Source organism: Dermacentor andersoni, chromosome 6 (genome assembly GCF_023375885.2).
Source record: "Dermacentor andersoni chromosome 6, qqDerAnde1_hic_scaffold, whole genome shotgun sequence".
NCBI classification, from domain to species: Eukaryota; Metazoa; Arthropoda; class Arachnida; order Ixodida; family Ixodidae; genus Dermacentor; species Dermacentor andersoni.
In genome coordinates, this window is record NC_092819.1 from 66,054,628 (window position 1) to 66,075,454 (window position 20,827).

At 43.0% G+C, this 20,827-nt stretch overlaps 1 protein-coding gene across 3 annotated transcripts in view; it reads right to left on the minus strand.

Moving 5' to 3' along the window:
* Positions 1-6,026: 6,026 nt before the first annotated feature.
* The window catches only part of adp (WD and tetratricopeptide repeats 1), a 29,862-nt gene continuing 15,061 nt past the window's right edge, over positions 6,027-20,827 (minus strand). For all 3 annotated transcript variants that reach the window (XM_050171471.3, XM_055066538.2, XM_050171472.3), the window contains exons 11-15: positions 20,556-20,735; positions 18,554-18,789; positions 17,163-17,355; positions 12,351-12,543; positions 6,027-9,888 (exon numbers count right to left, since the gene is read on the minus strand). In XM_050171471.3, coding sequence (XP_050027428.1) covers positions 9,691-9,888; positions 12,351-12,543; positions 17,163-17,355; positions 18,554-18,789; positions 20,556-20,735 — 1,000 coding nt within the window. In that variant the 3' untranslated portion in view covers positions 6,027-9,690. The remainder of the gene's footprint in view (positions 9,889-12,350; positions 12,544-17,162; positions 17,356-18,553; positions 18,790-20,555; positions 20,736-20,827) is intronic.

Sequence of the window (20,827 nt, forward strand, 5' to 3'; positions counted from 1 at the left end):
GTGGCCTGTGTAGATGGTTGATAACAGGACATTGTTGGTAGTCTCTTTAAATTGTAGTTGCACTTCTGCACCTGACCTTAAAAATTCAAAAGGAAAGCTGCCCCTATTCCTACCGTATACTTACACCTCAGTATGAAGGTGGTCACATTCCATGTCGACCAAGCCGGACAAATTAGGTCAGTTCTAGAGTGCTGCGACCCGGTCTCGTGAAAAAGCTCCATTGCAGAGTGAAAAAAGTAAGACAAACAAAGCAAAGTCGACTGCTGGGTGAATAGGCACATGTTCATATTTTAAGAAAACGAGCATGAAGTAAACACAAGGACAAGAAAGATGACTGTACAGATAATCTCTCTCGTCTTCGTTTTCACTGTATACTTGTTTTCTTTAGTATAGATGTTTAAGTCCATCTAGGGTAAGCCTAAAGTGATTGCTGTTAGTGCGTGTGAATTTAGACATGGTACTCAGCCAACACTAATTCGTGTGCTTATGCAGCACCAAATTGCGAAGTGGATAGGTAAGCTCTACTCATCCATCAAACTGGCAATCAAGACCATCAGCAAAGTTATGTCATTCGCATCAGGCAATGCCTTATGTGAAAGTTGCCATGATGCAAAATCGTCAGCGAAGTGCACACTTGCGAGTCATTTTTTGAGAATGACTTCTTTACTTTTGCTCCGAATCTTCGTATTTCAGATCAGAGATTGTCGGCAGTGAGTGAAAATGAACATTGCAAATTATTGGAACCTCTCAGGGGGCTCAGTTATTTTTGTCTTCCAAAAAATAAAGAAATTATTTCCCTATCAATATCTTTAGATGCACGCGGCAGCATAACTTGGTAAATGTTTTATAACTTTTCAGCTTTGAGTCCAAAGGTACCCACCAAGGTTGCTCAGTGGCTATGGTCTTGGGCTGCTAAGCATGAGGTCGCAGGATTGAATCCCGGCCACAGTGGCCACATTTTGATGGGGGTGAAATGCGAAAATGTCTGTGTACTTAGATTTAGGTGCACATTAAAGAACACCCCACGTGGTCTAAATTATTCCGGAGTCCCCCACTACAGCGTGCCTCATAATCAGAATGCAGTTTTGGCACGTAAAACCCCACAATGTAATTTTTAACTTTTCTTTAAATTTCAAAGGTGCGGACTGCTAGCCTCAACCATACAAAAATATATTAAGGACTTAAACTGAGTCATCTGACTTTGAGTATAGTGTACCCAGGAGACGTGAGCATTTCTAAAACCTGTATGGTAAGAATTGTTACTGGAAAAATTGTGCAGAGACCATTGACTACGATTGTCAATTAAACAAATAGCCTGAAATAACGAACAAAGGAGCGAATGACAGAGTGACAGAAAAAAAGAGAGAGCCAGCTTTAGAGAGTGAGCAAATGAATGTTATCCATTCAGAATCCGACCACCAACCTGCCACTAAATTTACTGAAAGAGCCAAAGAAAGCTGTTCGCTTCAAAAACAAAAACAAAAGGGAATATACCACATGACTACATTGTTGTCAGCACAAGCAGCCTAAGCTCAGTCTTTCATACTGCATTTTTTTTTTTACGTTTGTCACACATGATTGCCAATTTTACAGCAAAAGTAAAATCAGTGTCCAAAGAGATTTTCGAAGTGTTGTAGATGTGGCGATTTCCTTTCAACCTTTCCTAGTGCAACGATATATGCAGCAATCTAAAAATGCTTTTCAAGGAATATACATCACACAAAAAAATGAAATCCAAAACTAGACTGAGAAACCTGTCTACCAGAAACATTATTACAGAATTTATATAAATTTCGTCCTTCAGATCATTGGTTTTTGTTAAATTTTGTAAGGTCTACTTGTTGCAGCATGCCATGCCATATCATTGAAGCCTGGCACCCAATCTTGGAGCATGTAATGCATTTACGACAGCATGGAAATATTTGATTAACCTGTGCCCATTCTTCACACAATCATGATTGAAATTTATAGGCTTGAAGCACCATGAGCTGCCTCTGCTATAATGAATTCATGGTAGATGGCTTCAATGCATTACGAAAAAATAACTTTAGTAATATTTTTGTTCTTATTGGGGCACACTAAATATAAGTTTGCTAGATCAAAATAAGACCAGAAAGGTTCATGCTTATGGTCCTTTTGCGTAACTTTGCTATGCACAATCATAGGCATGGTACCTGAAAGCTGAAGTGGTTACGCATTCCCACGAGTTCAGCCCTTGTCTGCGAGCCTTTTCGTGGCACTGGAAAAAACAGTCTTTAGGGCTGTGGCAGCCACACACAGCAACAGGAGCATTGTGCATCTACTTCCCACAGGTTATTGCACAACTAGCAGCTCCTTGCCCTAGTCCAGCCCTGAACATGGCGGTGCCCATCAAGCTTTCTGTGAAGAGGTGTATACTAGCCTGTCAAAAGCACAGGCTTGGCTCTCATTTTTCTCAATTGCTGAAGTGTCTCAACATTGCCTGCAAAAGCCAGTGACCAGTGTTCTGGCAAAGCTGAAGGCCAACGTCCAATCAAATCATGATGAATGTTTGCAGGATATTCTTATGTGAATTAAGTGATTTGTCACGAAGATTTAATTTTACATATGTAAACTGCCATTTTCTTGGTACAGGAAATGCTATATGTGGCCACTATGTATACATACAGGAACACTATATCTGAATACTATACTACAGGAAAGGCAGTATGTGTCTACTATAAGTAGACTTCCATTAATTTGACTCCAGTTAATTTGATTGTTTGGATAATTTGATCCCAACTGATCGTCCCTGCCGGCGCCTGTGCATTTCTGTGGGCTCAAACTTTTGTTATTTAATTCCTAAAGTTGGCCTTCGCCAGATAATTCGAACTTGGAACAGTCAGCAGTCACGTGCCTCACCCCTGCGATGGCCCCAAAAAGCGGCTCTTTACAGGTGGCATTTGTCTTGGGAAAGCTTAGGGCACTGAATGAGTTGAACACACATCATCTTCCGACGAAAATGCCTATTTTCGGCCTGCCTTGGGAATATTTTCGAACAAAAACGGTAGCGCGTAATGTCTGATTATGGTATTTACTCGGTTCTAGCACGCCTCCTTTCTTTTTTTTTTTTTTCTCGAAGCTAATTGATCCAACAACTGCTTTCGTGTCGTTTGTATGCTTTGCCGCATAACATTACTATATTGCGGCGAAGCTAACTTTAGGAAACCGGCCGCCTCTGTTCAACACATATTTAACACTTGCCCATTTTATTGCTAAAAAATCGGGTGCGCGTTAAATTGTTACTTTGTTTAGGAGCTTTAATGTTATCTCTGCATTAGTTTTTTTTTACTTTGGACGCACTTAAAGTACGCGCGCAATTCATTCGGGGGCGTGTTACAATCGAGCAAATACTACCAAATAAATCGGCATTGTGCGTCTTGTTTAATTCGAACTGTCGTATAATTCGATCCATTTCGTCGATCCTTCCAGGGTCGTCTTAACTGATTCGGCTCTTGCATCTTGTTCATAGTCGAGGGCATGTTGAGATAGCTAAGCCACTACTACACCTTGTACGATGAGCAAAACGAGAACAAGGTGAAAGCGGGAGCCAATGTTTCAACATGTGGTCTTCTTTAAGGCGCCTTGAAGAAGACAAGTCCACTTGTCGAAACGTTGGCTCCTGCTTTCACCTTGTTCTCATTTTGCTCATCGTCTTGAATTTCCATCTCCCACCTTCCCCGTGTTTTCCCTGGATCACACGTTGTAGCCATTTTGTCTTTTGTTCACCAACACACAGGAAGTGCAAAATGTAAGCTTTCTGCGAGTAATGGCTTCAATTGCTACAGCATGTATATAGATTGACAAGAGCCCGTAATCTGAGGCCTCCGTAATGTTGGTTGCTATGGATCAATAGGCATGCGTCTGCACCAACTACCCCAATAGCAATGTTTGTAGGAAAAAAATAAAGCACTTCAGCTAGGATGAAACCCAAACTTTCATTTTTAAAACTGATGGACCAGCCAGCCACTCCACTGGGATGTTGACAACGTGTGAATGTTAAAAGCAGCGTTGCCTTATTGAGACAGTGGTTGTGGTGTGTGCTGTCATCAATGACCAGCAACGAGGTTTGAAACATAAGATGGGAAAGGGAGGGAAAATCAAAAGATTGTGTGGTTCTCCGAAACAGTCCCAAGTCATACATTGCATAATAACGTACTAGCTATTATTAACAAGGCGAGTACTGAAAGCCAAAGTCTGTCATACTTACTTACAATACTTTTTTAGTTGGCATCCTCTTTTTACATGCCAGCTATTACTGTCACTGCTTTACGCTGTGAGAAATGCCACTTTTTTAATGCATTAACATTCTCTGGGTACTTCATGCACTTTCCAGGGACTATCATCTGTCTGTCTGCCTTTCCCAACCTACCTCTACATCTCTCTATCTCTGTACCTACCTACCTAGTTAGTGGAGCTGCTATCACACAAGCCCACTACTCTATTATGCCACACAGGCACCCCTAAAGAGGTAGAATAGAACATCCTTAAGAATTTCCTGCATGGAGACTTGTCACATGTTTTTAGAACGCTTATGGTTTCCTGTCGGTCTTGCCTCGTCCACTATCAATGTGCGACCCATGCAACACCGCTGGCAGCACTCTTCATCACGCTAGAGCTGTCGTAAATTTTGTAGACAAGAGGGTGTCCAGCAGTAGTTGCCTTAAGTGCTGCATGGTACCAAGATGTTGCACCCGCATATAGTTTGAATGTCGTTTGAGGAGTCCAACCACACTAGCACAGAAGCCTGATACTGTAGCCATTTGGTCACGGATGCTTTTTCCCCGCAGTGGCATGCCTTATAAGCATATCGTAGTTTTGGGATGTAAGAACCTGGAAATTATTTAAATATTAGGACTTCATCATACATGAAAATGTGGGCCAATTCCGGAAATAGTGCAGTCTAAAAATTTCAATCCGATGCCCCTCCTACTCCCCTCACATGAGGGATGACACGATAGAGTGCCGTGCATAGCGACTCTGTCTCTGTCTCACCCTCAACTTGCTCAGGAAGACCGCCTTTCATCAACTTCAACTGGAGGTTGAATCACTTTCAACCTTTTGGATGTGGTCACTTGACCACATTGCTGGCCAACGTTATGTCAGCATAGACCTTGCAATTTCCTTCCTACAGCTATTGCTATAACAAGAAGGCACCACGCAACACTTTTTTCTTGCCCATGCACATTACACTGCTTGGCCTGGCCATGCTTCATGCATGCACTCTATTCTATGCTCACTACCACTGGCACTCCTCTTAGCCAATGGGAATGCCACAAGCTGCAGTAGAAGACGAGGCATTTCAGCTAGCATTATTTCAGCTAGTTGTTGTTTCAACAAAATTGCCACTGTCATTAGTGAACAAAGGACTTACAGGCGGAATCTTGGAGCTAAATGGTGGGTCATACTCCAGGAAATCAATAGGCAAGAAAGATGCAAACAAACAACTAATGACTGGATGGGCACAAACTTCCAACTGAGTTTGTCCATAGTTCATCTCGCATTCATGCTCTGTTTTTGCAGCAAGTATGTTCACCATGATCATGCAACTGTTGGCTGTGCTTAAGCCTATAACACCCAAACGGTTTCGCATCAAGGAAGATTAGAACAGCTTGTTCACCTTTATTTCTGGCCATGAAGAGTACACTTGCAAAAAAAATGAAAAAAGAACTTCATTAGTATAGTAATCAATTAGTAATTTGTTTGTCAAACTATTCACAAATAAAAACTCGTTCATGTGCACCAAAAACAATATAACAGGCTATGTGTTAAGTTTCTTTTGCTAAATCAGAATCTTGAGGAATCGGACTCTGCATAGCGCCTGCGACGCATGGGCATCACAAGGTTAATAAATATGGCGCCCATCCTGTCGTATGTGTTCTTTGCCCGCATCTTGATTTCTTGAAGTATGCTTACGGGCAATGTACAAAAGCTCTCTATACGAAATGTAGAGGCGAACAAAATCTTCACGCTTGGTTTTCTGCAGACAGACTGTGCCAGACAAAAGATTACACAAAGCCTTTTATTAAAGTAACAAGAGATGACTCGAGTGACTCAGACATGGTACAAAGCATAAAGCATACTGAGCTGGCTGTTAGTAAAACAACAGCATCTCTCCAATGCAACACAGAAAAGAAAAAAAACGGAAAGAAAACTCTTTCCTCTGTCATGTGCTGTGTGCATAGCTTCTCATGTTAAAAATTGCAGCTTTGTTCTTGCATTCCCTGGTTTAAAAAAAAAAATTCTAAGGCTCTTGTTATGGGGAGAACAAGGAATAAACTAGAAAGTATTTCATCCTGAGTGTGAACACTATAAGCTCAAGAAAGCGTTGAACCTTGTAAGCATGAGTTCACAGAAGTGGACATTTGTCTGTTCTGGTGTTGACCAGCTTGTAAGTGGCACTTTGCTAGCACTGCTGACTCATTTTGTCATTAACATTTTAGGGTTCTGTAACGATAACTTGTTTAAATAACTTGTAACACTCACTGCTTTATAATAGTTATATATAGCGCAGTATGTAGGTTGCCACCTAAACTGCTCTTTCAACCCTGACAAGTTACTAAAACAAGGTCTATTGACCTCGCCAAGATAACACTTCATGCAACTCTAAAAAAAAAAAGTTTATGTACACATGCCAATGCAGTACCTATCAGACTCCCCTCTCTTCCAGTTACAGCAAGGTGATAAGATCAAATGGAACAGCATGCTTCATCAGCAGTGACACTGCGTAGCTTGGCTTTCCTAATGGTCCAATTCTATGTTGCAGCCACCCAGGAATAATGGATTCATCAGATATCTACTCCAGTGTCTCAAGAAGAGAGCTTCCCCTCTCCATATAGATTATTGTGAATGTTTTCTTTTTTTTTTAACACTTGCAAAAATTTTTGATAAAGCTCGAAAAGGGTTGGGGGGGGGGGGGGGGGGGCATGGAGCTTCAAGACTTATTTTGGGTCATTACAGGTTTGGCCACTCGAAGAGAGCACCCCTATCTCACAGTTGTGAGATCTAAGTAGTTATCTTATCTGTTAAGCATAATTCTGCAGAGCATATTAAATTTAGGCTGCTAATGGGTGCACAAATAATTATTTATTCCCTCTAAGAATTGACACCATTTCTCTGCTATTAACATGACATAACAGACTACCAGTAACAGTTGATAAGATTGACATCTTGCACGATTACTTCTCAAAGCCGACACAAGGTGCCAGCATTTTCAACATCAACTCTAACACTAGCAGATAAGGTTCCAACATTCCATGGGCCCACCATGAAGTGGGCCAGACTTGCCATGGACACACTGGTAAGTCTGGCTAACACCATTGTGCAGCCTTATGTTAAGACAGGTAGTCTGCTTGGCCAGGCAGAAAAGGAGCTTGCATTATCGCAGACTTTGATGCAGTGTTTTTTAAGCTGTTGACATCCATGCATAAGTTGGAGTGTAACAAGGCCGCCATCCAGGAAACTTTAATGTGTTTTCTTCTATGCCATGCTGTCCTTTGGTTCGGTGGCCTTTACTTTGGCTAAGCATGCAGTTCTGGCAATAAATTCAGTTTGTTTTCCCATGCTTCCTAGCATTAACCGAAAATTGATTTTTAACTGTGTTTCAGTCCACTTATGTTGAAAGCAGCCAAGACGTGAGATTGTTTTACATAATTGCATGCTGTTATATCCAGGCTGATTTTGCAAACCTTCATTATAATGTACTAAACTATATCAGTACAATTAATAATCAGCAAGCAAAAGATACACACTCACAGACAATGTGCCTTACAATGATAATTTCATAATCGGCACGGGCTGATAGTGGCATTCCAGTTATGCTCGTGGATCACCTGCACCACGTCTTGACAATCGTGCAAGTGCGCTACGTTGTGTAAAGACACGGGTCAATGAACCATGTTGTGCTATAATGCAATAGCATTCCTCCTCTGCCCACCAACTCATCTCTACATGCCTCACTCAGCTTCATTGCAGATCACAGTATAGTAAAGTGAACAAGAGACAATTTTGGTACTGATGGCAGCACACAGTATTGAAAGAAAGGTAGCTTTTTGCTGGCAGAGTACGTTCAGTCGGAAAGGTTGTACATGTATAGACATGGCCTCTCTTTTTCCTTCATTTAGACCCGCTTGTTAATACAAAACAGTGACTTGATCAGTGCAACTGACTTTAATGTATACGTTTTATGCCTCGTTAAAAATGCAGCGATTCTCTGAATCAAGATTGGCTAATTGATGGAATTTAATGTCCCATAGCAACATACAGGAGCTGCAAGAGATGCCACAGTGAAGGGCTCCAGATTAATTTGAACCACCTGTTGCTCTTTTGATATGCGCCCATGACGAGTATTTTTCATTCCACCCATGTTGGAATGCAGCCCCCCAAGATGGATGTTCTTGCATTCCACTAACGCTGGAATGTGCCCCCCAAAGCAGGGAATTGTACCGGCAAACTCGTGCTTAGCAGCAGAGTGCTACAGCCACTGAATAATCGCACTGAATCTCTTAATTAGAAATTGTGTTTAACGCAAATAAAAAGTGACCTAAGCAAACAGACAAGTGAGATTTTGTTTAACATTTAATGCAAGAGAAAGAGAGATGAATTTTGGTGTCAGAGAAGAAAGGTCAATTATTTTTGTGCACTGTGAATATATTCAGAGATGGCCGCATTTTTACGAAAAGTGGTCCAGATATGGGGCATTCCTGTCACAGTTCCAGTAACATTCTTGTTCCGGTACTCCCACTTCAACTTATGAACTAAAAGCTTTACCAATAGAGCAGCCAACACATTATCGTCACTAATTCCATTGTTGTCTAATTTCTTTGCCAGTGAAAGCACTTGATTTGGGAAGAACATGTATACCATAAGTTCAGTTACTATGACAAGGTCCTACTGTATATAATGGGTACCAGTACTGCTTGAACACAATAGCTATTTGTGCGCCATTTAAATTTCTTCACTGCAAGTTTCAGGTGCAACTTGAAGCAAAGCACATGTTCAGCTTTAACATTTAGTGCACCCAAATTAGTTGTATGTGGTATAGCTATGCATCAACAAGTAGTGATGTTTCAAGTGTCACCTGTGGGTGAGTTAGTATGAAAATTTTCATGCAGAATGCAAATAGAGTACTATTCCTGCTTGCCATCATACCACTGAATAGTGGGCAAAAGCATAACAGCATAATGTTTAGGCATCATTGTCCATTATGGCTACATCATTCTTGATTCCTTATTCTGGTACTTTCCTGATCAACAGCACCGCTGGACACAAGAAAAAAAAAAAAATAGTTTCCTTTCACTGTTCTAACACCTTTTCTTTTTGTGTTACCATTAAACAGAAAATGCCACTTCCGACTGGGCTTGCCACTGTTTTTTGCTCTTCTAAAGAATGATAGCTTCGATAGTTCAGCAAAGCATTGTGCAAGTGTTTCATGCAGCTTCTCAGAGACTTTCAGCAAGTGCGACAATCAAATCTTTTCTTTATCTCCAAATTTATTAGCGTCACTGTCATCCCTGTACTGCCTCTCGCACAGTTAGTGAAACCCTAAGCCTTTTTCAGGACTAAAGAAAAGAGGGAAGTGGGAAGGGTTGCTGCGGTGTCGTCAGCGTCATTTTTTGCACCAACGAAATGCTGGCAGCGGAAGCCTTCGCTGCAGCGGGCAGACACAATGTCCTAGCTTGGTCTGCAGGAGACAACATTGGATTCACCGCTCCGGTTCTCGACTTCCACTTCGTCGGACTCTAGGAGCCCAGGAACACGGTAGCCCATGTTCATGAGCATCACTTCCAGTGGGTCAGCGTTCATGCGACGCTGATTCGCTACGGCGGCGTCTTCAGAGTCCACCACTTCCCTATCTTCTTTCTTTCCATCCTGCACGGATGAAGTGCATTCAACAAATTATGTAGAAGCAAGTGAAGAAACAGAAAATCTGGTAGCAGTTAGGGCTTTATGGTGTAGCTGCCATGCCAGAATGTAAAGTGTCATTGCATTGTGAAAAGGCACACACTAAATGTTTACAAGAACCACAAACAACAAAATAAAGCATTTCACAAGCTCCTAAAGGTGCAAACTTTATCCTTCAGTAGATGGCAGGATGAAGAAAGCAGATTAAAAAATATTGGGACAGATGCTACATTCTTCACATGCTGCATGCAATGCCCTAACATGGCACTGTCTGTATGAGCAATCTAACCTCGTGTAGGTTGCTGCGCTCCACTTGTGACCACAAATATGGAACACGCGATGATGTTGCCACAGAACTGGCAATGCTCAGTGGTGGTCCAGCCAGTTTAGGATTTGGAGCAATTTTGGGAGCAGGAAAAATGTCGTTCTGGAGCAGTTTAGGAGCAACCATACCAGCATTTTGGAGCAGTTTCAGAGCAGAAAAAATGGTGCTTTTGGAACACTTGGAGCAGTACAGCAGTAATCTGTAGCCATTTGGCAAAGCTTGTTATTACTGTGCAATCAGTAAGTGCTGCTCAATCAACAGTGAAGCAGGACAATGCCAACAGTGACCAATTGAGCTTGCCTTCTGACGGTCAGTATACCATGCATGGTATGTTGCAAAAATTTTTAGTTGGGTAGACAAGAAACTTAATTTTGTGAACAACAAAACAAAATTTTGTAGGTTAACGAGAACAAAGTGCCTGGGCACAAGACAGACATAAAATCACAAATGAGCTAGAACGATTGGTGCCATCAGGTACAAGACAAAAATTGATGCAAATGTCTTATGTGCATTCCAAATGGCAGATGTGTTTGACATGCTTTATCGCAATAGACAAAATGTATGTTATGCCCGATAACAATGCTAGAAGCTTGACAAGAAACTGCGTGTCCATGAACGGTGCAAAGATGACATGCCACCATACTGTGTGTCACAAAGATAGTGATGGTGGTGGAAGACAACGTTAGTATCATCCCGTACATTCTTTTGTTGTGAGGCGTTTTATCAGCCTCCCTTGTGTTGTGTGGAATCTGTGGATAAATACGAGTTGATTCGGTGTAGAACTAGTGTCCCGGTACCCAACTGACCTTTCGAAGCACTACGGTTTAATCCTAACCGCCAAGGTAGTGTGCCAGGGCAAAAACTGGCCAATGTGACCGGCAAGCTTTCCACAAGCCGTTGCAGAAAGCTTGCCCATAATATCTTCATGAAGGGGTAACTGACAATCGGTTCCAAGATCACACATACGTGTTTTTGACAACCGTTGGAGCTGGCAACTACTACCATTGCGCACAGAAGTTTGCAGATTGACAAAGTTCGGAACTGCATGCGCAAATGCTTGAATCTGCATGCATGAACATGCATATACGATACATCCGTGTGCCTTCCAGTGGCTAATGAGTTCTATATCTTCACACATACACACTGCTTTTGTCGCCGTTTCCTTTGTCGGCATCAAGCATAAAAAATGTTTTGATTTAGTTGATGACCCTTGTACCAAGACAAATGTGCCTCATAATCATATTGTGGTTTCGCCTCGTCAATTGACCTCAGGCAATCATTTCACCAAGTATACGAAAGATAGAGTAGTATATAATTGAGTCGCGAACTGAACTATTTGAATGTTCACAAATTCATTCGTATAGTTGGGTACAGTCAACGTCCTATATTTCGGACTCTCTAAGGGCGTGAAAACGCCTGAAAAAACAAATGCATGCCTTTTGCTGCCCGCAAGGGCTCAAATCGCCACAGGCACGTCCAAAATAGCTCCGAAGGCCTGCCAGTGCATGACACACAGTTGAAACTGATTCTAATGAAGTCACATCTGACATGAAAATACCTTTCTTTATATACAATTGTTGTAAGCATATATTCATTGCATGGCAATATCAGCAAGAAATTTTAAAAATTTACTTTGTTATACACAATTCATTATAGTCGAGCCCACTTGTAATGTACATCACGGTCACGCAGAATGCATTTGTAATAGCCGAGCGTTCGTAATAAGTGGACACACTGTCTGCTGAGAGATACTTTTGAGTCTGCTCTCACACTTGCACAGCTTAGGAAAGAGCAGTAATGCAAGGCGTCGTCTTGGGAGATTTCTGCATTCACTCCAAAGGAGCTCGGAGCCACGACATGTTCATTCTGAGATGCCATAGAGAATTATCATTGTCATGCTAGCTTTGTTCCTAATAACTAAGCATTCCTCGATAACTGGGATCGCTATAAATGGGTTCGACTTATCTATGTTCATTACGTTTAGGTATGGCTTTGGATACCCTTCCTGCATGAGCCATAGTGGCATGCAGTACTTGCAGGAATAAAAGCAGTTCACTGAAAACATCTGGCTTGCCAACACAGTAACACTCTAGCCAAAAGTCACCTCAGGCTTTGGGCTCCATAGCCGGACCACGGGGTCTATCCCACTGGTGGCTAGAAGACAGGTACTCGGGTGTGGCTGCAGGCAGTTGACAATAGAGTCGTCGCCACGCATCACCCGAACAAGGTTCGTGCTCTGCTTGTCCCACACGAAGAACGAGCCGTCGTCCGAGCCTGCCACCACAAACTGACCCGCACTGCGTGCCACGAATAAAAAAAAAAGCATACCTTGTAAAGAATCGAGCCAGATAAAGAAAGAAGCTGTCTTTTTTTCTTCCTCAGAGCGGATATACTTGGTGTGCCATATGAGGGATTAGATATAGCACAGGTTATGATTTACGCATTTTATAAATATTAGTACTGAAAAAGAAAAATTCACCAACGATTACGATACTCCCTAATGCAACATTTGAGTGCAGCTTTTTATATACTTTTACCTTGCGTGTCCAAATATTGTGTTACGTTTATATAGGGACACAGTTTATAATAGGAAGAGAGCACTGTGAGTAGCGTGGCTGGTACGGACAATCTGTCTTGTGCGGCACATTGCAAACAGAGCGAAGTGCGGCATGACCGCCTTGCTAATCGGGAGACTATGATAAGGCAGCGTGTGGGTGACGCATGGATGTGATTCACAGCAGCTGCCGCAGACGGACCTCCGCTCATGCAGCACTTTGTTTCCATGTATGGTATCTGTGCACGCGCTCACTGCATTCTATCGGTTAACAAATGACGGTTTCTACTCTGGCACCATCTCATAGCAGTCATTGCCGCAGAGCCAGTCTTGCATGGCACTACGCTTTCGCTATACCCTCCTCCACTCCTTTCCACCTCATGGTTCTGCTACACCCTCTTCCTCCACTTTCCTCCTCGCGCTCTCTTTGCTATCGCCGTTTTTCATCCACCGCTGCGCTGCGCATTTGTTCTTTCATCCTTTGTTGTGCTCATTCACTCTGTTAAGCCGAGGGATGCTGATGCTCAACGCAGGAACAAGCGTCTACGAGCTGCGCTCTAGAAAAGAACACACACACACAGAAACCATGAAAAACTGTGAGGTGATCAAAACCTTGTGCTTGGAAAACCTGAATTCATGCTCAAGCAAGGGGCAGGCACCCATTTCTTCATACAGAGAGCCCATTTCAGCTCTCTTGAAAACTGGTCCCTACATTATTTTATGACTGACAAATATCCAAAAAAACCGGACAGAAGGATGACCACTGCAATAACTTAATCGGTAAAGCACCATGTGTGTAATGTGGAAGATGTGGGCTCAGCTCACACCTTTCGCAAGTTATCTTCTTGTCGACTTTTGTTTCCCTTTACCTGATTATTAGGGGTGCACAAATATTTTTGACATCAAATAGAATAAGAGTCTAATAGTGCCAGAAGCTAAGTGAATTGAATCAAATAATGAACACCTATTATCAGAATTAATATTGTTACGTAAGAAGACGCAGATGAAAAGCTATATACAAGTATATTCACAATGTAATACGCCGCGCTTGGCCAAGAGGCAACGGCCCGCGTTAGCCTCCAATCATCGTCGTCTTCTTACTGCTCGCCTCTTCGTCATTGGAAATACTATTCTGTAGCACTACCCCCGGCGGCAAAAGCGCCGTCCCGGAGCAACTAAAGGCCGGACTCGGAAGCAGTGTAGTAGGCCTTAAGCCTACTGACGTGCACGACATCACTAGATGCCAAAGTAGATGACGAGGTTGAGCTCAGAGGAGCAATTTCGTACGTCACAGGCATCACCTGGCGCAGCACGCGGTAGGGCCCTGTGTATCGCGAAAAGAGCTTTTCTGAAAGTCCGACGTGACGAGAGGGCGACCACAGGAGCACGAGCGCACCAGGCGAAAACTGTACGTCACGGTGGCGGGCGTTGTACTGACGCGGCTGAGTGGTTTGCGAGTCCGTCAGTCGAGCACGGGCAAGCTGGCGTGCATGGTTGGTGAGGGTGATGGCGTCGCGCGCATACTCGCTTGTTGGGATCGCAGCAGGGGGAAGTGCTGTGTCAAGAGGCAACGGCCCGCGCTAGCCTCCAATCGTCGTCGTCTTCTTACTGCTCACCTCTTCATCACTGGAACTACTATTCCGTAGCAATATAGAACAATGTTAACATCATAGTACTGTTAAAGTTGGAAAGTATGTGTCTTAAGTTAGTATGTTATAAAGTGTTGTTTAATAAAAGCACAAATACAGCATTAGGAGCAAACAAGCAGCTTCTTCGCAAGCACAGGACTCTTCAGAGTGCAAATGATCTCTGTATATGTAGCCTGTAAAGTATGGCTACCTAAGCAACATAGCCTGCTCCACTATACAAGTTATCAAACTATATGTCTATACAATGCCCACGGCGGTGAAAATTGACCATACTTTTGCTGCAATTTTATACTTAATTGTGCGCAGATGACGTTTTGAAATATTCAAAAACTATTTGAAAGAGTCGCAGGCCTGCACAGCACACACAGCACAGTCGCAGCATAAGCTGGACGAGTGCCTCCATAGGAGCTCCATTTATGGCAGCACGCACTGGAGGGTTCATACCTTGTGAGGAGGTACCATAACGTGCACCAAAGAGCAAACACAGGTATCATATGTGGCGCATATGTCACACCCATTGACCGCGGTATGATATGATGCTGTTGATGATGATAGTCATTTATTTGCAGCGTGCATGTCACATCATGTGACAAGCAGCACAATGCAATGATGGTGATGATTATGATGATTTATTGGCATCCCCTTTGAAACGGGGTGGTGATAAACAGTTAAATTGCCTGCTTGATTTAATCAATTATGCCATACATGTTTTCCATTCTAGAATTTTTTATATATCTCCTTAATCTTCCTTTTCTTTAAGACGTAGCCAAGCACGATATCAACCTGTGTGCAGCCAGAGAACATATGTTGAGAGAGCAGGTGGCAAATCCGTGGGTCTGATTGAGCAGTGCAAAGCAATGCTGCGTGATGTTATTTAAGTCAATGGAATTTGTCACGCAGTGCTCGATCAGGGTTTGCTGCGGTATGGTAAGACGTGAAGTCGTCTTCAGTGTTGTTGATGTAAAGGCCACTAAGTAAAGTGGCTTGCCTCGTAAATGTCTTGCAGCAAAGCTGCCGGGCCGCACATTCAGCTAAATGCACGTGAGGTTGGTCATGTAGAAGCTGTCGTGCCTGATTTTCGGCTGCACGCACTTGAGGGTCTCGCGGCGAACCTGTCAGGCTGCATTTCAGCAGCACATACTAGAGGGTCTTCACGGCGAAGTCTTTTTGCATGCTTTTCTCAAGAATGAACTAGACTGTCCGCCCCGTGTCGATGGCGACCTGAGGCTTGTGCTGCTCTCTGCACAGTGGTCTGCTGAATCCGACATTGCCTGGTTTCAGACACGCGCATAGCTCTACGATTGCTTCTTTAGCAGGGGTTCATACCTAGCGAGAAGGCACCATAATGCATTGCGAAGAGGTAATGCAGGTAGTAAGACTATGTGGTGCACATATCACGTCCCTTGATACGTGTCACGATACAATGCAAGTGGAAACTTGAGGGTCCAAAGCACTCAGTCCGCAGGGCAGACTGTTTAACATCGCGCACTAGTCACTTAGTCTTGTTCGCTATGTTTCTTCAAAATGGCGATGTGTCTCCTTTTTGTCAATGTCTTTCTGCCACACTACAAACGCGGCATTGTCCTCCCTTTCGAAGTGTGCATCGTTTCAATGTGAAAGTTAAGCATGTGCATGCACAAAAAATTAAAACTCGAATCACTTGGATAAATATGGCTTTATATGCACCACAGTGTGTATCTGCAATGCAAACTGAGCAAGATTGACGCTACGCAGTGCACCTGTGACATCGCATGACTTCTTGTGCACTAGGCGATACGTGTGATGGACACCGGACAAAGGCTGTAATGGCGGACACCATCGCCAACCAAAACAGCTATTCGAATGAGCCCATAACAGCTTACGCTGTGAAATATTCACATTTACGAATAGTGACTATTCGATTTGAAGTCCGGATTGAATATTCAGGACACTATTCAATTCATTCTTAGAAAGTTTCGAATATTCGCCGCACCCCTATTTATACAACAATTTCCACTATGCCTTTGCTGGCCTTATTGTATGTTTCTTCACATGGCCGTGACCAGGCCCCTTGAATCCCCTCATTCCACAAGCTCGTCAACAAATACAGGAACACAACCTCATATGTAAACGTCAGCATGTTGACTTAAATGCAAACAGACTGCAATGCATAGGCACTACTGATGCTTTTCTGTTCTGCCTGCCTGCCCAGTATGCCTCGTGCAATATTGTCATGTTGTTGTGACAAAGAAGCAAGCACTGTCAAAACTGTGAGTCAAGAATCGAACCCTTTATTTAACGAGCGCTCATTATGGGTGAACTTGCCCCCCCCCGAAAAATCGAGCGACAGTCAAAGCATAACAATAGTGGCGAGCACAGTTGTTGGTCGTTGAAATATGATCTCGTGGGTCAAGTCTGTCAGTTATTTCTGCACGCATCGCCACACATTCCAGAGTAGTCCCTGGTGCTCGCATATATTTTAGAATCTGCAACACTATTTGGGTTGTGTGTGCATCTGATTAGGCAAGACCCTTTTGGTACAGAATCGGTGACAACATTCAATAAATTTTGAACACAGTATACGCATCCTGCATTGCACGAAAAATTTATAACAGTGACAGGGCAGCGAAAAAGACGGTCACCATCATAAAGCAATACATTCCACACATGACAACATCCAATATTGTTGCTGGTATGGAATAAATTTGTGAACTTGGTAGTTTCAGCTGCTCACCTCCCAAAGAAGTTCGCCTCCTTGATATCAGTGGTGGTGTTACAGTGGCCGCAGAAGCGCTGCTCATAGTCGTAAGCCACAGCACGCCACGCCTTTTCTTGCTCCGTGATTTGCGGCTGCCTCCTGTGCTTAGGACTGGAGTTGGCACTGCCATTGGAGCTTTGAGATTCAGACCGGCTCCCTTCCTCAGAGTCTGCAGTGGCCAGAGATACAAGCACAGGATCCTCAAAACACGAGAGTGAGGTTAATTGAATCGTCATGATAGCTTGGTGGCTGTGGCATTGCACTTATGAGCTTGAGGGTTTGACGCAGGCCGCAGCGGCCGCATTGCAGCCCCCACTGACATGCCACCGCGGCTGCATTTTAGTGGGGGCGAAATGCAAAATGCTCGTGTACTCATTAGATCTATGTGCATGTTAAAGAATCCTATGACACTATGGCATGTCTTATAATCAGATTGTGCTTTTGGCATGTAAAACCCCCAGAATCAAAATTTTTTATTTTTGAGATAAATTGAGATTTATTCTAGTATGCAGCCCTTTCTTGGCAGACAGGGTAAGAATTACAAGCTCCGTCTTGACAGGACCTTGCTTTTACTTTCTGAAAATATTTTGTAGTCCTCCATTCATTTATTTTTGGACTGGTGTTGGTACTCATGAATCACCGTTCTTAGCATGATGCATTTGACACAAAGAAATTGCAATTGAAAACTGTGAATACATAGTGCTCAAACTTAAGTAAAGATGAGATGAGATGTGACTACACAATAAGAAGGCACCTGTAGTTATGACGAAACAGGAAGGCATAGCACAGGACAACGCTGTAGTGAGAAACACAAGAAATTGTTGTAATGTCAAGACAAAACAAAACCCTCAGGTTGCATAGGCTGAGGTGAACTTAAGGCAGATCTTTTGTGGAGACAGAGAGTCAGGCAAGAGTGTGTTGTAATTGAGTTAAGAAACACTGTGTTCACATGCAATTGTGACAAATTTTAAAAGCCAAAAAGCACTAGACAACATATTTCATTATACTTAACACGTAAGAAAGAACTGCCCATTCAAGTGGTAACTGCAACAAAATTAGCTCTCTGGCATCTTAAACAATCTCTTCTGAAAAGTGAAAATATCAGGTTTCATAACTGACATAGCTTTGCATGCAAGGTGAAGCCCAACCACATTTAAGTGTCTCAGCCATTCTCCTTTCTCACTACAATGTGCTTTTGTTTAAAACAGTGAATTTATTCAACCACAGTCTCTGTCTTTTGCATCATTTCAGCCTTTGTTGCATTTAGATTCTGCTCAACAGTAAAAGTGTTCCACAGCACATGTGCCACCGTACTTCCAAAGCCTAAACACCGCACAAGAAACAAAAGAATTGGTGAATGTCATTGCCGTTTTCAGTCTTGGAGAATATGGCTGCCTTGATGTCTCGATCCAGGGCCTGGCAGGCCTGGCCGAGGGCACAGTCGGGGAAGCGTGACTTGAAGGCCTGCAGGCAGTCGAGGGCCTCCTTGGTCCAGCGCAGCTCGTACAGGCAGCGCACCAGCCGCAAGTGTGCCTTCACATAGTCTGCTTCCAGTTGTAGAGATGTGTGACAGTCCCTCAGTGCGGCATACATGTCCCCGTCCCTGCGGTCCATCATATGAAGCAGACCAAACCATAGAGTTGCTAACACACAACTCACAGGAAAGTACGACAGTACATACTCTTTCAAGTAAGGCGTAACTGTCGGCACCCATGTTTGCTGCCGGACTTTAGGGACGTGCACTGATAAGCTCAAACCACACTGCACTTTCCAGTGCACGCTAGCTCGTTACTACACGTCTGGCGAGGAACGGTGAGGAATACTGTGCATATGTCAATGCTATATCAGAGCAGCATTATGCTGGAGTGTCAGCCACCAATAAGCAACAGTCTGCAATGCTGCTTGCATGCAAGAACAGTGTATGTTTGGCTGACATTGACATGACAGCCAACTGTGAATTGTTCTTATTATAGTCTGCCTTGTTGCTGAGCAGTTCCAGAAACATGGTGCATGCTGTCTACAGAGTCCTTTCCTGCAGTGGAATTTCAACACACATAGTGGTAATTACATGTGCTGCGACTGCTAACAAAATGATTGGCTTAAGAGAGAGCATAATGCAAAACTGCATAAACACTGCGGTCAACAGTGCAATAAACTTGGAACAAAGTATGTAAGAGGCTGCCAATTAGCACTGGTTGTAGAGGTCAATGGCCATCATGTGTAAATATGCTTCCTATGAACAACCTGCAGCAAAACATCACTAAAACACTTTCCAGTACCCTCCCTGCGCAAAGATTAACGCTAGTACTGTCCTCTGACACAAAGCACAGCTGAGCTGTGAGGTTTTTCCTATATGTGTGCTCACAATTCTGGTGAGTACTGATGGCCGCGTGACCACATTGTTACGAAACTGTAAAGCAGAAAAATGTGTAAAATGAACACGGTCGAACCAACTTATAATAATAGCAGTTTCAACAATACATTGGATACAACGATGAGCAGTTTCCGTCAAACTTTGTATGTGTTCTATAGCAAGATAAACCACTTACTGTAATATTCCCATGCAGTGTTATTGATTATAACAAATAAAATTAAATCTGGCTGCTGTGTGTTTGTGATGAAAAAATGAAGAATGCAAAAGCGTGGGAAAGAAAAGAAAAAAATGCAAGCCTCCATGCCTTTGCCACATTGCCAGCCTCTTGGCATCTCCCTTCCACAATTCCAAAATATGAGCCGAGTCAGAGGGGTGGAAGAAGGACGGGAGAGAGGCTCACGTGGCTGACAACATGGCAGAGATGTGCTGAATGACAGCTTGTACAGCACACAGATGGGTGTGCTGGCTTGGGCTTATTATTATTATTATTATTATTATTTTCCCAGCATTATGCGCTCTTTTTCCTTTAAGCACAGACACTCAGTAGCCACATTTACGGGAACATTGTAGTAAGCAACTTATTTTACCATAAAATACACACAAACGTTCATGGTGCCGCTGCTGTTGTAAGTGTACTTCTTTCTGTCTAATTAAAATGTTTGATGCAAGTCTCTGCTTTGTTGTTGTTTTTTTTGTGTAACTCAGAACAATTATCGGTAATAGCAATGGAATTTTCTTGGCACTTCAACATTGTTATAAGTGGATTCGACTGTACAATAAATGCTGCAACATCATTGGTCTTTCTGTATCAAGTGTTGACGGCACACAAACATGAGATTCCTCTAATTTCCACCCCCAACAGAATTTGTTCAGCACCATAAATATTAGCAAGAAAAACAGATAAATTGCACAACCAACTTTTCCATTTATAATTGGAATGCCCTAACGAATTACAGTGTCACTTTAATACAAAGAAAAGTAAGCACAAAGCTCACCATGCTCGCTTCATGAAGGCAGCTGCTCGATTGCAGTAGAGAACTGGCGAGTCGGACACCATGCGTATGGCTTTGTTGTAGAGGTTAATGGCCAAGGTGTACTTCTGCTTGCCAAACTTCTCATTTGCTTTGCATTTTATGGCCTCTACGTTGGGTGGCAGTGGCTTGCTGTTGGCAGGCCTAAGGAAGAGACAGGCTAGCTTAAAATATGGTGAAACATTTCTCCTCCGAAATGCCATAAATTCAACTACCAGGTGACCAAACTTTGCAAC